At 41.3% G+C, this 20,189-nt stretch overlaps 1 protein-coding gene across 2 annotated transcripts; it reads right to left on the bottom strand.

Annotated features, from left to right (window-relative positions):
* Window positions 1-8,078: 8,078 nt before the first annotated feature.
* Window positions 8,079-19,499, bottom strand: kcnj9 (potassium inwardly rectifying channel subfamily J member 9). Of its 2 annotated transcripts, none has more exons than XM_071906568.2 (7): window positions 19,192-19,499; window positions 16,536-16,742; window positions 15,147-15,348; window positions 13,118-13,310; window positions 11,050-11,247; window positions 9,405-9,535; window positions 8,079-8,345 (listed from the first exon to the last, which is right to left on the bottom strand). In XM_071906568.2, the coding sequence occupies exons 1-7, from the start codon at window positions 19,497-19,499 to the stop codon at window positions 8,079-8,081; spliced, it is 1,506 nt and encodes a 501-aa protein (XP_071762669.1). The 2 variants fall into 2 exon arrangements, with proteins under 2 accessions (XP_071762669.1, XP_071762668.1); XM_071906567.2 differs by having other exon boundaries at window positions 16,536-16,749; window positions 19,196-19,499.
* Between the last annotated feature and the right edge of the window lie 690 nt (window positions 19,500-20,189).

Raw genomic sequence — 20,189 nt, 5'->3', positions numbered from 1 at the left:
TAAATCTCTGTAATTATTAATTTCTCCCCAGCACTGCAGACAATTTAAGGGTTTTCACCTGTAGAAACCCGTATGTAATGGGCCTTAAAACTGCTCTACTCACTTCCTATACATTGGTTAGTTAGATGTTGAAGGGTACAGTGCAGAACTCCTGCAGATAGATCTACATCTCTGTTGATCCTTAAGAAACTCCTTAACTGTTATTTTTGTATGTAGAAAGACTGTTTATTGCCTGTTTTGGTCTTCATCTTGAATATGACTTGATTTGCTCTGGTCCCGGTCTCGACTCGGTCTTGAACCCCGTTTGGACCCAATCTTGACTCAAACTCGATAGGACCTGGTCTTGCCAGAACTGACAGAAGTGTTTCCCTGCATGGCCACAGAGAAATACACGAGACACGTCATTTGACAGAAGGGAAATTACTTTGCCATTTCCATCGCCCGTCACGTGGCCCGCTGCATGCTAACGGTGGGTGGTCTAACACCCTAATAAAACCGTATCAGTTCTACTTCACAAAGCAGGCAGACGTTTAGTGGAGTGGAGGCCTTTGGTTCTAATTTACTGCCTTTGAATACTCGACTGAAGGGCTTCATGGGAAGACAGATATGTCCAAGGAAAAGCCATAAGACCAGTCTGGAAGTGAGGGAGGCCTCTTCCACCGTCATCTTGAATTAGTGTTGTGATCTGAGGTGTTTGCCTTTTGAAAACTTCTACAAAGCAAAGGTGGAAGAGTTGTACCTGAAATGCTCTTTATTCCTTTTGAGAAAAATAATAAGGTTTGACACTCATTATCTCTAAAATGTGGAGGATCCAGTTTGTAAAGGTATTTTCATTTTGTCAACCAAGGACTTAAGATACCTCCTTCATGTCAAAAAGTACCATCATTTATTTTAATTGTGTGCTGTCGTTCTTTTTCTGAGAGTAGCTGTTACTTTTTTCATATGGTGGATATCTCACTTTGGAATGAAACCCTTTGCATGTTCATGAGGTGTTGCTGCGTGTTTTTCCCATTAGAGATACAGCAGGAACAGAGACCTGACCGAGCTGTTTGAGAAGGGTGACGGCTCTGCTTTTTTTCCCCAAGCGTTAGTAGAATTATAGTTGAGCCTTGTGGTTCATCTTATAAGGAAACAGTCATGAACTGTGGATGAAAAGCAGCAGGAAAAATAATCATTCAAATACTGTCGGCATCAAAAACGTTTTTGCTCTTACGGAAGTCACTATTACATGTAATAATTTCCAGACCTGGTTCAAATAGTACTTGCAAATAATTCTCAATGTTCGTTTTAATCTGCTTGCAGTACCAGGCGGGTGGGGTTTACTGCGGTTTACTGTCAGGTAAATCACAGAAAAGTATACAAAATTGTCTTACAAATACTTTCCTGTGATTTGAACTTGTCTAATATAATCTTGTTTAATCTTTATGTGTTCATTTGAAGATGGCTTATGTGCATATAGGACAAGTGATTTTTAGGCATATGCATTATTGGAGTAGCATTGAGCAACAGTAACCCAGCCCAGCTCTTACTGAGGTGCTCCGTCCAGAAAACCTAAAACTATATGTTGGTAAAAGTCCTATTTCATCCGCACTACAAACCACATACCAATACTAAGGAGAGTAACAGCCACAGACAACAGATGTAACAAAAACTCCTGTGTCCCCAGAATGATTATGCCTGATACAGAAATGCTATGTAAAGAGATAAGAGACTGGGAGAAAAGGTAAAACCAAAACATCTTCCATAGCAGATTAGAGTTTTAGTTCTACAATCATTTCTTGGAGGCAGAGCTGCTCTGGAAGCAGAAATAATCTCATTGGTTGAGTTAAACCTCAATGGGCGGAGCCAAATAACCAATCAGAGAGCAAGTTAGCTAACTGGTAAAACTGAATGGGAATCTTGAGGATATGATATGTTTGGATAACAATCAGGATCCCTGATTGTTTGGAGTAGGCTCGACCCTCATTACTCCACTGACTAACCTTTTATTTTTCCCTCCACATTGTCAGGATTGTTATATCTCATCATGTTGTGCTTCCCTTGCCTGGTTTTGCCTGTTCTGTTTTTGTGGGGGATTTGAGATATGGGGAATGAGATTTATGTACGTATACTCCTCGTGTTGTTCTCAAAAAGATAATAAAATAAAAAAAATAAAAAAACTGAATGGGAAAAAGGAACTTCAACGTCAAAATACAATTTTTTTTTTTTTAAAAATGGCAATGACTTATTCTTTTCATTCATTCATGACCATGGCTTTCATGATGTTAGAAGGTCAGCAGCTAGCTAACTAGCTTACCTAGATAGCTGTAGGCTAGTATGGCTAGTTTGAACGTGGAAGGTCAGCTAGCTAACTAGCTAATATAGATAACTTAGTATGGCTACATTGCATTTTTATCAGTTAGTAGCAGAGTGCTAGACTTTATTAGCCTCTTCCTCTCTTACCTCTTGCCTTTTTCACTGGGCTTCAGTTACATCACCTAGCCAGAAAAAGTCTGTAGTTCGTTGGCTCCGCCCATTGAGGTTTAAGTCAACCAATCAGATTATTTCTGCCTCCAGAGCAGTTCTGCCTCTTTTTTTTATTTTTATTTAACCTTTATTTAACCAGGCAAGTCATTAAGAACAAATTCTTATTTACAATGGCGACCTGAGAACTGTTTGTATAATTCAAACTCTATACTGCTCTCCCATACCTCCAATCAACACATAGTGTTTCACACCTCTTGTATATATAGCACACGTCAAATCTGTGTGTCAGGGGTTCAAACCAGCAAAACATAGTCTCACTAGTGAATTGGAGAGAATATGCGACAGAGTATACACACCTATCAGCTTCATTACCCTTGAAATATAGAGTGGTGGGATCACAATATATAGTATAAACCCCTCTTCTCAGCAGTATATGTTATATGTTATCAGACCAATAACATGCATTTGCAAAACTATAACTCACAATAGGAAACAAAGCTTCAGTGTCTTGCCCAGGGACACTTCAACAGGACACACGTCTGTTACGAGGATCCTACCTGTGAGATTTAGGTTACAAGATGGTCTCTCTAACCGCTTGGCTACCCCACCGCCTCTTAAAGGGGCAATAAGTACGATTTTTACTGCCCCGTAGCACAAAATGACCATGATAAATCTCTCCTCCTACTGCTCCACTTCTCTCAGCAGGATCTGTGGACTGAAATTCCTTGATAATAAACCGCTGGACAGGGAGATAGGGAGGGAATGCTAAGCTGCTGTAGTTAGTTGGCATGTCAGAGAAAACAAACATGAATCCATGCTTGTTCCTAGAAGGTACTGGTGTCAGGAGATGACAGCAGTAGTTTAGGTTAGCAACGCAAGCTGGTGACCAGGTTACATGAAAATTCCAACCTATAAAACCATCACAGATTTTTGAACAATCCCGCCCCTCCGCCCCTCCCATCAAATAAAACTGCCTTTCTCTCCCTAACTGATATCCCATTGGTTTACACTTTTGGATGACTTCCTGTGTTGTGCCCCGCCCCAACACCCTGTTTCAACAGGAAATACATCACATTACAGAAGGATTTTCTGTGTAGAATGACATGGAAGTAGGGCTGGGTAGTGACAGAATATTAGTAACAGTGTTATAAAATGTAACTGTGTTCCATTATGTTACCTAAAACAATAATGGATTACAGCTACTTGTGAAAAATGTGAGAATTACTTCTGGTAATGCTTTTAAATTGAAAGTGAGAAACTCAGAAGGACTTTTAAATAGTGGCAGGTGTGCTATGTCTTTATAAAAGGTGACACATTAATCTTTGTATAAATCAATCCCTTGGAATATGTTACTGATTTCAGTTGTGATAGGGTAAGTAGTAATTCATAATGTAATACGTTTTCAAAGTACCCTACCCAGCCCTGCATGGAAGTCAGTATTTTATGGTTCTTCTGTGCATATGACAACACAACTGAACTTTAATTGGTAATGTTATGCCAAAACATGTTTCACCAACAGCCATAAAGCACATTATTATTGTGATTCTCAGTTGGTTTTGAATTGGGACCCAAATATTTACCTTGACCCAAAAGTCACCACACAGTATCTTAAATAATATTCTATTCTCCTATCCTCTTTTAAGTTTCCCAAAGCCATCTTGCGACCCACTTTTGTGCCCCGACCCACCATTTGAGAAACACTGTCATTGCCACTTAAATCCACCTTGTTATAGTTTGAATTTTATATGAAGTTATTTTATTTCTTCAAAAACAGATACGATGCTGCAATGCTTCTTAGCCTCAAACGTTTAATATTGTGGGAATAAAAAGAATCCTTTGGTAATTGTGTGGAAAAAGAGAGATCCAAGGCTCTCCAAAAATCTCTGTAAGTCATAATTGTGAGTTCAAAACAGTTTCGACCTCATGGCCTTTATCTGGGTATATTCTATTCCTGCTTTCTATTTTCTAATTCTCCTATCATCCGCTGTCTGCCTCGACTCAAACGAGACTGTCATGACTCCTTTCCATCAAGAGAAACATCGATTTTGGCTCAGCAGGGTTCATGCAAAACAGCCTCTCATTAAAATCATAATTAGGACTTGGAAACGGGACATGGGGTTCAACTCTGGGGCGGACCGGAAACCACTGGAAACTATGAAACCGGCACTTTGGCCTTTCACTCCCAAACAAAATGGGTCTGATCCTGGTTTTGACATCTCATCTGACGTGGCGTGAAAGCTGAAAGCCTCGTTAATTCTGCTGAAGCCTTATGTTTCCATCACCAGATTGAGTTTTACTAACTTTGGCAAACATACTTCGCCGGTCCATTCTGTCTTATCCCAAAAAATTCCCTTTTTTTTTGTACGCTAAAGAATTATACTCTCATGTGACATTAGAGTTAGCTTCATTTTGACCGGTAAACAATATGAAAACACGTCAAAATCAATCATAACCTCTTTTTCAATGTCAAGGGCATTTCTTTTTTTTCCATCTGAACGTCACTGCTGTGCATCATCATCGTCTTTATACACAGAAATGAAACTACAGCATCGTATTCGCTCCTTTACAATCCTCGTAAACTCCCTTATCAGGTGTGGAGGTCCAGCTTATCCCCCCCCTGCACACACACACACACACACACACTCTGCCCTCTCCCTGTCCCCAGCCCCGGTTGCCTAGGAGACAGCTGAGATGGGGACCCCTCTCATTATAGACCAATAGGGCTGTGACTGGCTGGAGGAGGGAGAGTGGGATCTTTATCGCCATCTAGCAGCCGAAAGAGAGAAAGACACAACAAAGGAGATTTTTGAGCAAGGATTCTGCCTGGTAACCCAATATGCTGACTTCTCCTATAGAGCTGAGATCCGGCCTGTATATCTAATGAGACACACCGCACTGTGATGAGGAGTTAGACAAGACAAAGATGAAGAGTTCTGTCCATGAATGAGATATCTACTATTTGGGAAATAAGTGATCTGTACTCTTACAAAATGATTAATTGCACAAGATTTTAAAGGCCAGTAGGTAACTTGAGTTCAGTGGTGAGCAAATGACACTTTTACACACTGGATCGTTGATATTTTTGAGGTATTGATGATTAAAGAGATATTAAATGGTAAACTTCATGTAATGATAGTCTTTCTCTAAAATGGACATAATGTTTTGGGATAGGATGATTGACAACATGTTTTTGGGTGGATAGATAGATAGATAGATAGATAGATAGATAGATAGATAGATAGATAGATAGATAGATAGATACTTGATCCACCAACTACAATCAATAACAGAGAAGCTTATAATCAAGTATAAGCTTCTCTGTTACTGATTGTAGTTGGTGGATTGCATATAATGGAATAAAAAAACACATAACTAATCCTTTGCAGGTAAAAATACATTATCGGATCTGAGACATCTTTGAAAAAACTCTGATTATTCACAAAAGTGGTTCCCAAAAGAATGACTAGTAGTGGCTATTCTGAGCAGTTCTCCACCTACAGGATACGTTCTGTCATATCTGACAATAAAACCATAAAACTCTCCTCAGTTGGGGGTCTCTGGCTTAACACACATCTATTTAGGGGCCCTTGACATGAAAAGGTGTGGGACCCCTGAGTTTGAACAACGCAGACTTGGTGGATCACTCTTTAACATGTTTGTCAGATTCTGGACACAAACACAACTTAAACTACTTGTCCAATGCATAGTTACTGTTTCTAATTCTAAAGTGGTAGTCAGTATTCTGTAACAGATCATTTATAACCTCCCAAACCTGCCAGCCAGCTAAGGTTTAAAATTGTTTGAAAATGTTACATATTCAATCAGAAAAATAACTAAATTTCCTTTAGTTCATCATTTAATGTTTCTAAAATATAGAGGATCCAGTCTGTACAAGTGTCATCATCCGTCAACCAAGGGCTCAGGTTAATACTATCCATGTTAAAGTGCCATCATTTTGTGTTATCGTCTCATTTCAAAAATGTTCAAAATGTTGGACAGAACTCTTTATTTTAATTTGATGCTGAGACTCTATGCAACTTGAATAAAACTTAATCAAGAAGCTACATCTTCCCTCCAAGTATCCAACATGTAGCACAGTATAATACTGATATACATTTTTTGATTTTCTGCATCTTGGCACATTTTTCACATCAGATCTTTCAGTGGATTATAGTCTGAAAAAAATGACACCAAAGTTTGCCGCTTCTCTCATCTGTTTGCTGTGCAAGGTAATCAAACATGCAGTCTCACTCAACTCAATTAAAGGGAAATTTATGGCCAGCTGTTTCAATGCTTTGGTATGTAAGTACAGGCTTTAATGTGTTTCCTGCACGTACCTTGTTTTCAGGATACCATCAAACAGAATATTTAATGGAAACATAAATCTGAGACAGTTTGTCTGGAATATACTGTAGTTTATTAATTCTAGTTGATGTGTTATATTAAATATTAAAAACATCAAGTAAAAATGCTCACATATGTACACAGCAGCAGAAGCAGGAGATTGGGCTGAACTGAGCAGGACGCTGTTGTGCTTTTAATTTCTACTCGGCTGGGGAAAGAAGAAAAAATAGATAGATATTCCTTGTGCTACACACGTCATTATGTGGAAAAACGCCACAGAAACACTCAAGTGAGTCAACTTGTCTCTAAGTTAAAGGTTTTAGACTGATACTCTATTCACCATAGTGTGTGAGTGCAGTTAGGAATGTCAGCAAATCCACATTAGTGTTAAGAACATTAACAAACATAATACTCCGTATCTCCGGGAAAATAACAAATTGTTTACACCCAGGGCAGGAAACTAACTTTTTTTGTCCACTGGCCACAGCGGCAGGTCGGTAGATCCCCGAAATTCACCTGCGTCGTTTTTATCAGCCGAATAGATTTTTAGAGCAGATTTCTAGCACCAAATGATGGTTTGTCGGCAACCATAGCGTCTTTGTAGAGTAGACAAACCAGCGGCTGGGGGCTGGTGTTAATTTCCCACCCTGTTTACACCTGCTTTAATGGACAATAAATCTTAGAACAATCTTTGCTTCTAAAGAAACTCAAGGTTACTACCGTTCTATTCCTCAATATCATCTAGTGATATTCATGCGCAGGTGAAAATAAAGCGTCTATGCACGGTGCCTATCTAAACGTGAACGATCCATACAGTTGATTCTATACACACAACCACCTTGGAGACGGCCTTCTGCCCAACAGCGCACACTTCCCGTTAACGTAGCTTTACATTCTCAAGACAAATGACTTCTTCCCCGTTGAACACACTGTCTTGGTCCGCAGGTTATGCTGTTTCGTCGACCCCAGCCAAAGCATAGTATTGTCATTTTAAATGTAGATATAGGCAAGGGTGATTGGAGCTAATACAACGGAACAGAAAGAGATAGCACACATACACTCAGAACGAAGATCAACAGGGAAATAAAAGTACAAAATATCAAGAAATCAATGTCCAGTGTATGGTAACGTAAGATATGGCGTATACTGTAGAACTGAGCCTAATCAAACCACTCATTTCCCCTCTAAAGAAAAGATTTCCAAACACACTGACTATCATGTGGTGATGATATACTGTAGGTCCTCGTCTTTTGTAAACATTCTCTGATCTAGGCCTCTGATTCTGATTGGTCGGTGGTGACGCTGCCGTTCAGCTCGCCCAGTCCCGATTGCTCCTGGATCTCGGTCATCTCTCCGACGATGAAGGTCGGCCCGCCTCCCTTGCCGTTGGCCGAGCCGCCGTCCGGCTGCTTCGCCGCCTGGTTGGCCAGGGTGGGCTCCTCGTCCAGCCGGCTGGAGATGGACCAGTACAGGTGAGCCTCGAGGCGGGCCGTGGCCAATGAGAGCTCTCGCGCTGAGCAGGAGGGCGTGTCCACCTGGGAAGGAGAAACAGAAGAGCTGCGTTCACCCTCAGATCCTCTCACACTGTTAGGTATCATCAATCTGTGATGTTCAATGCATTTTAGGAGTTATTTTAAGTGTAATTTACTGTTTTTGCTGTACCCACTTTCCCTCACCCTGCCTCGTCTACTCTACTTCAGTTAGTGAGTTCCTACATTTCCCAGAATGCCTTTAAACAATCCCCAGAGAATGGGCCAGAACTTGTTGTATTCAGCTGTGGGTTATAGCCTACATGTAGGTGGAGAGAGCTGTTGCTACAGTGGAGTGAGAGTTTTCCAGTCAAGAAAAAGCGAGAGTTGCGTCCCTTACTCAAAACTCAACATGTCTTGTGGCTGCACTGCATTCTGGTCTATTGAGGCTACTGTCAGTGGAGAAATGGGTCTCTCTGCTTCTTCTATGATGGATTTCTCCCTGTATGATTGTTTGTGCAAAATGGTGAGAGTAGAAAGAAGCTCTCGTTCTTTGATTCTGAGAGATCTGACACCAAAACCTGACATTCTGTGATTAAACTCCATTGTAGTTGTGCTGCAAATATCTCAATGTGACGTCACGCTGTCTACTTTTGGCCAGTTATCCATGTGAATAAGAAAAATCCACCACCAAATAACAAAATGGACCCAGGAATGCAGGAATGAGATACATTGCTAATAGTTGTTTTGTAACTTCACTTAACACTTAACAGTGTTAAGTGAAGTTTTCCTTTAAAATAGAAAGGACATAACAAACATTGCACATAGAAATCTGGGTCATATTGGGGTCTGACATACTCTGAGCTGCTTTCTCAAAGATTAAGATTGCTCTGTAGATAACTTGACCTAGAGCATTTATAGGTGATACAGACACTTGAATATAAAACATTTGGTTCTGATGAGGATTCCCTGAAACCCAGTCTGTAAGCGTAAATGAATACAGCTATTGAAGTCAGTCAGAAAATAATACTTCCTATCAGACAGCTCACCCAGGCCGCCGAATCAAATGCACCCATTACAAGACATTTAGTTAGCCTGTATCAGGCCACCTTAGAAAGACGTTACCTCGAAGGTGTGATGGAAGGCTCCGTAGTCGACGTCGAAGAAGCCCTCGGCCAATGACATCATCGGACTGAACCTGTGACCCCACTGCACCTCCTCTGCTAGGTAGGAGCTCCTCGCCTGGCACGTCATCCCTGCACACACACACACACACATACACACACACACACAGTGATGAATACATGAATGCATATGTGTATGTTAGCAGTTATGCCTCACAACATGTGTTTTGGCCCTCGTGATATGTAAGAGGATTCACACACACACACACACACACAAACTCTCCACAGCACTCTGACTAAGGGAATCAATATTTGGAGTAGGCAGAGAGGCCACCTTTACCTCATGAATAGTTCTGATACACTGAATTCTTGCCAAACTGTGTTAGACAGTTCAGTATATTATCATCTAGTGCATTTGACATAAGGCAATATGAGAAGGTATGAAGAAAAAGAGATAAACATGGCCCATCCGTGTACTTGTAATAGTCGATACAGCCAAGATCATAACAGACTAGCAAAAACATAACACAGACGTTTAGATTTGGTTCACTGGCGATCTAAAACTGTGCGGTTTGAATGGGAATCTGTGAGCTATGGGATAATGTTTTGCCCAGCTGGTGTGATTTTCCTGCTTAGCCCCGTCTTTCTGTCCCAATCAATATAAATCTAAACCTTGTAGAGATTTGCGAAATTGAACCTCTTGGGAGTAGAGGGTGTTTGGGCTTGGATGAAATGGATGACTGAAAAAATATGTTTGAATCCCAAGCCAGAGCTTATTCAAAGTAAGCAAGTGTAACACTGTACATTTACATTTTAGGCAGTTAGCTGATGATTTATCCAGAGCGACTTACTGTACAGTGAGTGAGCAGATAAGGGGCTAATGCCTTGCTTAGAGGCACATGGGTATTCATGCACATACATTGGCTGTTGTGGGGATGGATTCGGTTATGGACGGTCTCTCTAACCACTAGGCCGCCCTGATGCCCAAATAAGAATACAGCACGCTTTAACCTTCTCCTTTAAAGGAATACACCAAGTTTGGGTGATTCTGACCCGTTGGTCAACTTATCTGTCTAGTGATGAGAACATAGACACCAAATTCATCCATGTGTCCCTGGTAGATCATTCACTCTGGTGCTCCATGCTAAGTAATCATTATGTGGCCTGTACCTTTGAGAATTACAAAAATGAACAACTTGATGTAGCCAGGTATTTTTTTGGAACTATTTCAGGTAAACAACCATGTATTCATCTGCTGCGGAGTGATTTTTAGCTGTACACAGTCTCCCATCACACACCACATTCATTTCCTATGTAAACAGGGAAAGTAGTCCCTGGTAGTTCACAACAACATGTTACTTTTGTCTCATATTTCGTGATTATTTTACCAATCTCCTACACAAAACTCACATATTCGCATATCATGTAAAGATTACTGACCAATTAGCTTTAGCGCTGCTGCAAGTTGTCGTTTTCCCACTTTTGAGATAATGTTAGTCTCCTAGGACAAATTATCTACCAGGGACACATGAATGACGTTGGTGTCTATGTTCTCATCACTTAACATGTAAGTTGACCAAGGGACCAATCTCCCCAAAATTTAGTGTATTCCTTTAATTTAATTTAAGGTTTAAACTATTTCTCACCGGTGGCCTCCACCATGCCCTCCAGGATGACCACAATCTCAAAGTCCTCCTTCTCCAGCTGGGCCTGCGACATGTCCCAGAAGGGCGAGCGGATGTCAATCTCGTGGGAGATGACCAGCGGAGAGACCAGGAAGAGGCGGTCGTCTCCCGTCTCGAAGCCCACGCTGATGTCTGTCTGGTCCAGGGGGATGAACTCACCTGGAGGGAAGGACAGGAGAGGGGAGGAGAGGAGAGGAGAGGAGAGATGGAGGGGAGGGAGAAGGAGATGAGATAAGATGAGATGAAATGAGATGGTGAAAGTTATCAATATCAGCCTATTAAACAGTTACTTAAATGGAGGAAAGAGAAAATAAATTACACTTTCCATGTTCATTTTTTGTCAAAACTAATTGCTGCTGCTAATGTAGTAGAGGTTTTAGTCACTTCCTATATTATTTTATTATTATTATTATTAGTAGTAGTAGTAGTAGTAGTAGTAGTTGTCTTAGTAGCAGTAGTCGTAGTACTAGTAGCAATAGTCATAGTAGTAGTGGTAGAAGCAGTGGCATTATATTTTGTTGTGGTAGCAATAACAGTAATAGTAGCACTGATGCTAGTTGTAGTAGAAGTAGTGATGCAATTATTAGTAGCAATGATAGCAGTAGCAGTGTCACTGTTAGTAGTAGTAGTAGTAGAAGCGGTAGAAGTAGCAGTAGTAATCATAGTAGTTGTCATAGTAGTAGTAGTAGAAGTAGTAATAGTGGTAGAAGTCGAAGAAGTGGCATTATATTTAGTAGTGGTAGTAACAACAGTAGTATTACTAGTACTACTAGTAGTAAAAGTTGTGGTGTGATTATCATTAGTAGTAATAACAGCAGTAGTATCAGTATTACTATTAGTAGTAGTAGTAATTGTAGTAGGGAAAGTAGCAGTAGTAGCAGCAGCGGTGGTAGTAGTACTAGTAGCAGTTGTCATATTAATTGTAGTAGTAGAAGTAGTGGTTGTAGTAGTAGTAGTAGTCGTTATAGTAGTCATAGCAATAGTAGCATTATTATTGGTAGTAGTAATAATATTAGTAGTACCAGCATTACTATTATTATCATTATTATTATTAGTAGTAGTAGTAGCAGTAAAAGTAGTAGTATCAGAATTATTATTATCATCATTATTAGTAGTAGTAGTAATAGTAGTAGTAGTAGTAATAGTGGTAGTATCAGTATTGTTATTATCATTATCATGGTATCATTATTATAGTATAGTTAAGTAGTAGTAGTAGTAATAATAGTAGTAGTAGTTTCATTATTATTATTATTATTAGTAGTAGTAGTAACAGTAGTAGTATCCTTATTATGAGTAGTAGTAGTAATAGTATCAGTATCGTTATTATCATTATCATGGTATCATTATTATAGTATGGTATAGTAATAGTAGTAGTAGTAATAGTAGTAGTAGCAGTATCATTATTAGTAGTAGTAGTAGCAGTAGATGTAGTAGTAGTAGCAGCAGTAGCAGTAGTAGTAGTAGTAGTAGTAGTAGTAGTAGTAGTAGCAGTAGCAGTAATAGTAGTAGTAGTAGTAGTAGATGTAGTAGTAGTAGCAGCAGTAGCAGTAGTAGTAGTAGTAGTAGTAGTAGTAGTAGTAGTAGCAGTAGCAGTAATAGTAGTAGTAGTAGTAGTAGATGTAGTAGTAGTAGCAGTAGCAGTAATAGTAGTAGTAGTAGCAGTAGATGTAGTAGTAGTAGCAGTAGCAGTAGTAGTAGTAGTAGTAGATGTAGTAGTAGTAGCAGTAGCAGTAATAGTAGTAGTAGTAGCAGTAGATGTAGTAGTAGTAGCAGTAGCAGTAATAGTAGTAGTAGTAGTAGTAGATGTAGTAGTAGTAGCAGTAGTAGTAGTAGTAGTAGTAGTAGATGTAGTAGTAGTAGTAGCAGTAGTAGTAGTAGTAGTAGTAGTAGCAGTAGTGGTAGTAGTAGTAGCAGTAGTAGTAGTAGTAGTGGTAGTAGTAGTAGTAGTAGCAGTAGTAGTAGTAGTAGTGGTAGTAGTAGTAGTAGTAGTAGTAGTAGTATTAGTAGTACTAGTAGTGCCCAGTCTCACCCTCCTGGGTCTGTTTGGACTTGATGAGCTTGGCCCTCATGTTGGCTCCTACGATGTGGGAGCTGCGCAGGTCGCCCACCCTGAACATCAGACACAGCTTGTCGTCTCTCAGAGAGATGACGGCGTGCTTGGAGAACACCAGCGTCTCCGCCCGCTTGTTGGGCTGCGAGATCTTCACAAACATACAGCCCACCTGGACGGACAGGAGAGGGGGGGCGATGTGAAACAGAGCTCAACTCTAAACTCAAACAGAGACAAAGTGGAGTGGAAAAGACAAACACATTTGCTACAACTGGAAAAATAGCCAGCGTTATTGAAAAAACAAACGAGCTGTCTCTTTATTCTGTATTCACAGTGTGTCAGCTAAACAGCACTGAGGCTGATGCAGAAACATTGCATCATTGTGACTGCTGAATATAGACAGAGCGTGTTCATTTTTCAAGACTGCCGGCTATTTCCAGTTTTCAATCTTTAAAAACATAGTAGTGAGAGCAGAATTAACCTCTGACTCAAACAGTTTGTTTAATATGCATAGTGGAACACCCCACGTTTCCATCAGTTGATAACGTGGCATGTTTCCAGCTCAGGAACATGCATAAACATGAATCTGCTTGGACAGCCGAGTGTGGATCCATTCACATCCTCATCAAAAGACTGCTTACTTCCTGCGAAAAATGTAGCCCCATCAGCACTTTCAAAGTGAATATTCTCTTCTTCAGGATGCAAGCCATCTGCACTGAATTAGTGTCATTTCTTCAGTGCCATATTCACACATTTGCTCCCCTCTCAAGGCTCGGAGAAATCAATATTTTCATTTTTTTGTTTTGATTTAGCTGAACTGACAGGAGGTCTGACTCTAATCAAAACAGACCTGGGTCAAATAGTATTTGCATATCCTTTTTATGGTTTATCTTAGCCTACTTAGCTGCCTGTCTGAAGGGTGGAGTTTGCCACATGAGTGCCAGAATACATAATATGAGTGCCAGAGAGATTTGACAATCACAGGAAAGTACTTGAAAGCCAATTTAGTATGCTTTTCTGTGATTACCTGCCTGCTTGAGCTGACCTAGCTCGTCCCGATGTGGTAAGCTCCACCCATCTGGTACTCCACGCAGGTTAAACAAATGCTATGAATTATTATGCAAATTTGACCTAGCTCTGAACCACATTACGTTCTGTATTGAGAACGCAACATGTGTAAGAATTCAACTGATTCAAAACCTGGATGTCTTTTGCCATAAGAAGGCCAAAAAAAGGCATATCTGAGAAATGACTGAGAATGCAGACTCACACATTATTTTGTGAATTTCAATTAATGTTTCATCATTATTATGTTCTGTTCCCATTATTTTGAAGTTTATTTCAGTTGCCAATAAGGCTGCACTAATAATAATGTGTAATTATTTATTTTAGGTTCCACAATAATAACAGAATTTTGGCATATTGGCAATATTGAAACATTTAATTTCATTTGGAATGTCCAATGCTGGTGAAAACAGTCAAGATGTCGATATAAAATGCATAAAGAGTAGGGATGGGATGATGTCACAATATGATTCGATATGTGATATGGGGTTCACGATTTGATACAACCACGATACGATGTAATAAATAAAAGTTCAATGACAACTAAGTATAACTGTGTAGAATTATGTCACAAATCTTTCTAGCGAAGGCACTGACTTGCTAAAGTGTAAACAACAATTTAAAAATGTCATTACAAAGTGCGAATAATATATTTTTGATAGAGAATTTATGAAAATGTGATGGGAAAGCCGTCTCATTTGTGATTACTACAGCAGAATAAGATGTAGCTAATATCGCGATTCATTTTTCTGCCCCACGATACGTATTGTCACATTTTTGTATTGCGATATATTGAATTTCAATATATTATTATTACAAAGTAATTTTGTTCCTCAAGTCATCAAAAGTAATCATTGTGATTGATTATCGTAATCACAATATCAACCAAAATAATGTGGATTATCATTTCAGCTGTCATTGTGCAGCTCTGATTGGTGCTCACCATGAAGGCGTTGACCATGGATCCCAGTATGGCCTGCAGCAGCAGCAGCATGGTGCCGACGGGACACTGGTCGGTGATGACGCGGTGGCCGTAGCCGATGGTGGTCTCCGTCTCGATGGAGAAGAGGAAGGCAGAGATGAAGCCGTTGACGTTGTTGACGCACGGCGTCCACGTCTCGTCCTCCAGATGGTCCAGATCGCCCCTGGGGAGGGAGGAGGGCGGATGTGTGAGGAAGGGGGAGGGGGGTGACAAAGTGGGCGTCAAAAGAGTGAAAAATAGACAGAGGGCGTGAAGATGTACATATTTAGAATGGAGGTGCAGAAATATACAGTATGGTGATTCATCTCTCTCCTTTAAATTGTCTATCTCCTTTCATCAAGTCAAAACATTTTGAATAATCATCTCTAATTCCTTTACTACATACTGTACATTCCATCAGTAATTCCATTAAATAATCGTATTCCCCATATCTGCCCATAATGATGAATTTCCCCGAGATGTAATGCATCACTTGTACTTCCTCAATTCTCTCCTGACCTGGCAAAAAGCTACTTTTTCCATCATATAACACCATATAACTTCACTGTATCAGCCTGCTGTCCGGTCCTGAGCCATGGAAGAGTCGGCAGGTTTTCATTCCAACACTACAGTGATTAGCACACCTTCAACCAGAGAGGGAGAACTAATTTTTGAAAGGAGCGTTAAGTAATATCTGACTTTTAGCGACCTCTGTCAGCGACCAAGGAATTGCAACAACATCGACATCAACAGGTCTCTGACACAGCTTACGGTGGTCTGCAACTGACATAAATAAGTCACAATTTTACAACAGAGACGAAAAAGAAACGTCTAGTGAAGAGGTAATACATTGTAACGAAAAATACTGTAATAATAATAATACTAATTTGTCATTTGTTTTTTTTGGCTTGAGAACGAGGCTTTTTAGCCTTTGTAGCTGAAATGTGTTGCAGCGCTGATCACTCGCTTGTAGCACCGTCCTCCATTGCCGAACAGCTGAAAAGCGCATGATAGTTTCTTTGTGCAGTGGCAAAACACCAACACACACTGAAGAGGACGAGGAGGATGGGGATACAAATTTTGGTGCAACACCTCTGAGTTTTGAAAGCCAGAAATCACCTGGTGAAGTAATTGTTGAGTCTTTGAAATTGATCAACAACCCTATCAAACCAAATATGATGGTCATTTTGTGCTATAGGATAGTAAAAATCTTACTTATTTCTCCGGGAAATTAGCTGCTGTAGTGTTTGGTTGGAATGAAAAGTTACTCTTCCATGGCTCAGGACTGATCTAAATAAATAACCTGGCTTAGAGGCAACATTGCTCCAACCCCACCCCCACCCCCACCCCACCCCACCATCACCTCCTCACCTGCAGTAGGCTATGAGGTACCAGATGGCCCCGAAGAAGAGCCATGTGACAGCGTAGGCCATGACGAAGACGAAGAGCGAGCAGCGCCAGTTGAGGTCCACCAGCGTGGTGAAGATGTCCGTCAGGTAGCGGTAGGTCTCCCGCATGTTGCCGTGCTGCACGTTGCAGCGGCCGTTCTTCTCCACGTAGCGCTGCCGTTTACGCCGGCTCCGGGCTGACGAGGGGATGGAGGAGAGGAGGAGGAGTGGAGGGAGAGAGGAGAGGAGGAGGAGGGGGAGAGAGGAGAGGAGGAGGGGAGGGAGAGAGGAGAGGAGGAAGAGAGTAGAGGAGGAGGGGAGGGAGAGAGGAGAGGAGGCCCCATGTGGTCAGTAGCTGGGGTTAGAAAGGTGTGAATTAAGGCTGGAGGAGGGGGAGATGTTGAGCAAGACCCTGCTGTTGCAGAAAAGCCTTGCAGCCTCAATTTTGGTGATTTTTTATGCTTTTACTTGAAATTAAGGTTAACATGATTCTTTATGGGTAGTGCAAGTTTCATAACCCTAGGGTCCATGAAACCCATTCAGAACCCATTAGAAAACTTCAAAAATGCAAGGCTGTTGGTCTGAAAATAAGGCTGCTTTTCTACATTTCTGAGAAGTTTTTTTTGAAGATACAAGGCTGACTGCTGCAGCAAAGGATAAGAGATGAATGTAGGCATGTAGAGAGATTGGAGGATAAATGGAGAAAAGGTGCCAGGGGACAAAGCTACTCAGAGAGATGCGGTTCGGCTCAGAAGAAAGCCAGGCTGGTGAAAAAGGGAGAAGACAAATAAAAACAGACAGCTGAGGAGAAGAGAGAGGAATGATCTAGGATGGAGAACAAGGAGGGGGCAATATCATCAAACACTCTGAGAAAGAAAAGCTACAACATTGGACCTGTAGCAACTGTACAGCAAGGGATACGATGTTGTATTGTTTTTCTGAGGACATACCCGGTCAGAATTGAGATTAAGACACATGCACGATATAAGATAAATTGTGCAGTCTGGTTTTGTCCCATGACAATAAGTATTTATCAATATTCATCCTTGTGGAGTCGTATCTAAAGGCCTAAGTACAACCTGAAAACAACAGAACGCCACAGACTGCTAGAAAACTACTGAAGCTTCAGATTGTTATCCTGCAACCTCCAAATATCAAGCATGTATTGGAAGTCTTGTTATTGATTAACACCCAATATCGTCCCCCTCTGGCTCTTCCTTCTACAGGAGAGTATACAGACAGAGCTGTGAGATACTAGAGGGGGTGAAGAAGAGTTATGGGCAGGGACTGAAATGACCACCAGCTGAATTACGCTAAAATTTGGCTTTGGTTGGTAAGTCAGTCGACTCTATCAGCTAGTTTGGCAGGTAAGAGACGTTTTGACTGGATATTCTCATCTCTTCTGAAAGTCTAGAGTTGAACAGTGAAAGTTGTTGGTGGATTCTGGAATCCACTGTGGCCGGTGGATGAAGAAGAAGTGTTAGAATTTACTTCTTTTTTTTTTTGGTGTACCCACTACCCACTTTCCCTCAACCTGCCAGTTAGTGATTTCCTACGTTTCCCAAAATTACTTTCAACAACCCCCAGAGAAGAGGTGTGAATCTGTTGCCTTCAGCTGTGGGTTATACATGTAGGTGGAGAGAGCGATAGCAATAGTAATAGCATAGTAAGAGCAAGGCAGCAAGAGTTTTTCCAGTCGAGGAAAAGCGAGTCGTACCCCCTTACTCAAAACGCAACATGTCTTGTGGCTGCACTGCATTCTGGTCTATTGAGTCAGTGGAGAAATTGGTCTCTCTCCTCTTTTACGATGGATTTCTTCTCCCTGTATGATTGTTGAACGTCTCTTGGTGCAAAATGGCGGCTCTAGAAAGAAGCCCTCGCTCTTTGATTCTGAGGGACTGACACCAAAACCTGACATTTACCGATGATGTTTTAAATAGTTGAAAAATCTTCTGCTATTAAACTGCATTGTCATTGCGCTGGAAATATATCGTTGTGACGTAATGTTGTCTATGTTTGGCCAGTTATCCACGGGAATAAGAGAAATACATCACCAAACAACAAAATGAGCCCAGAAACTACACTGCCTTTAGCTGTTTTTAACAGTGTTAAAGTTGTAGGGTTGATTTTGCCTTTAAGAATGATATAAAGGGGCCAGAAACAACAGCAAACAAAGAGAAGAAGAAGAACTAAGGGAGAGGAGTAATGAAAAGAAATGTGCAAGACTGTTCGAACCACTGAGGGGTGAAGCACTGCAGCTTGGTCCACATTAGTCAGACAGGATTCACAACTATTGCAGGAGGACTAGTGGAGGGGAATGAAGTGTACAAGTTCAGTCAATACACAGTGTGCGTGTGTGTGTGTGTGTGTGTGGAGGATGGAGAGAGAAAACGTAGATCTCAGTCAGTCAATAGCCCCCTGTCTCTGGGGAAGTCAAACAGATAGATACCACAGGAGTCGATACTGCGCCATAAGACCTGCGCCTAACCTTCATGCAGCTTCGGCCGCAGTCCAAAAGTTGACCGAAGTGAATCGAACGCAGTCATGATGGCGTTTCCCCAACATTTTGAACACGTTATCAGTACATAAACTCAGTATCTTCAAACAGAAAGTCATCAGGAAGTGACACGCGGCATCACTCACCCCAGCCGAACCGCCCCCTCTCCTTCTCCGCCCCCTGCGTCTTCTTCCTGTGCTGATTGGCGTTGGCCTCCCGCTCGGCCAGCTTGGACTGGAACGACCTCTTGACCTTGGGCGCGGCGGGAGGGGGCGGCGCCGTCTCCGTGGTAACGACGTGGCCCAGCTCCTCCGATAGGTTGAAGACCCCCGTGGAGGCGGTGGCCTCGGTGGCCACCTCCACTTCTTCTTCTCCCCCTTCCCCCTTCTCCTCCACCGGCAGGGAGAGGGAGTCCGGGCGGGAGGGGAAGACCGAGTTCTCCAGCGCCATGGCGTGTGTGTGTGTGTGTGTGTGTGTGTGTGTGTGTGGGAAGTGTATTAGTGTGTTATTGATATCCTCCCTATGGCAGAATCTGTCCAGTGGCTATTGATTGTACCATTTGTTTCCTTGACTGAGAGCCTGGAATATAGAGAAAGAGCACAATGGTCACATGACATCATGGAATTGATTAGCTGTTGCTGTGTCACATTGATTGACCAACAAATGATTTTTAAAGATTACGTGTGTTTTTCTGCTCCTGTCCCTTTAAATTCTCTTAAGCTACCTAGAATGGTTTATTCAGCATTTTGCTCAGTTACTATTTGTCTTTTTCAGATACATTAACAATAAGGCCTACTAAATCCTGTGTTGTTTACCTTCTTGTTTTGACCACCCGTATCTGCCTCCCTCATCTCATTCATTTCATGCAACATGAAGAGAGAATGGGCAAAAAAGCAGGAAAGGAATCACCATGTCTGAGTTAATATTTGTCCATTCCCTTTTGTCTTTGGATTGAGTCAAGAAGGGCAAAAAAGATGTGGGCTACTTTTCTTTGAAGAGATAATCCTGGAGCGCAGTGTGGTATATGCACATTAAAGCCACTTTCAGTGTGTTACATGTTTCATAAAGCGCCTTGGGGTAAGAGTGTGTGTGTGTGTGTGTGTATGTGTTTAAGTGCACTTTCTTTCTATCTGCCTTGTT

Source organism: Centroberyx gerrardi, chromosome 13 (assembly GCF_048128805.1).
Source record: "Centroberyx gerrardi isolate f3 chromosome 13, fCenGer3.hap1.cur.20231027, whole genome shotgun sequence".
In the NCBI taxonomy this organism is placed as follows: Eukaryota; Metazoa; Chordata; class Actinopteri; order Beryciformes; family Berycidae; genus Centroberyx; species Centroberyx gerrardi.
The sequence above is the reverse complement of the archived record's forward strand: the minus strand, read 5'-3'. Positions and strand labels throughout refer to the sequence as shown.

What these genes read in the sequence shown, in the direction of transcription:
- kcnj9 (XM_071906567.2), bottom strand. Translation starts at nt 19,499, where the DNA reads ATGGCGCTGGAGAACTCGGTCTTCCCCTCCCGCCCGGACTCCCTCTCC. An exon ending in GAGGGGGCGGTTCGGCTGGG is followed by an intron (nt 16,750 to 19,195) that starts GTGAGTGATGCC and finishes TCCCCTCGTCAG; the next exon opens with CCCGGAGCCGGCGTAAACGG. An exon ending in CCATGGTCAACGCCTTCATG is followed by an intron (nt 13,311 to 15,146) that starts GTGAGCACCAAT and finishes CTGTCCGTCCAG; the next exon opens with GTGGGCTGTATGTTTGTGAA.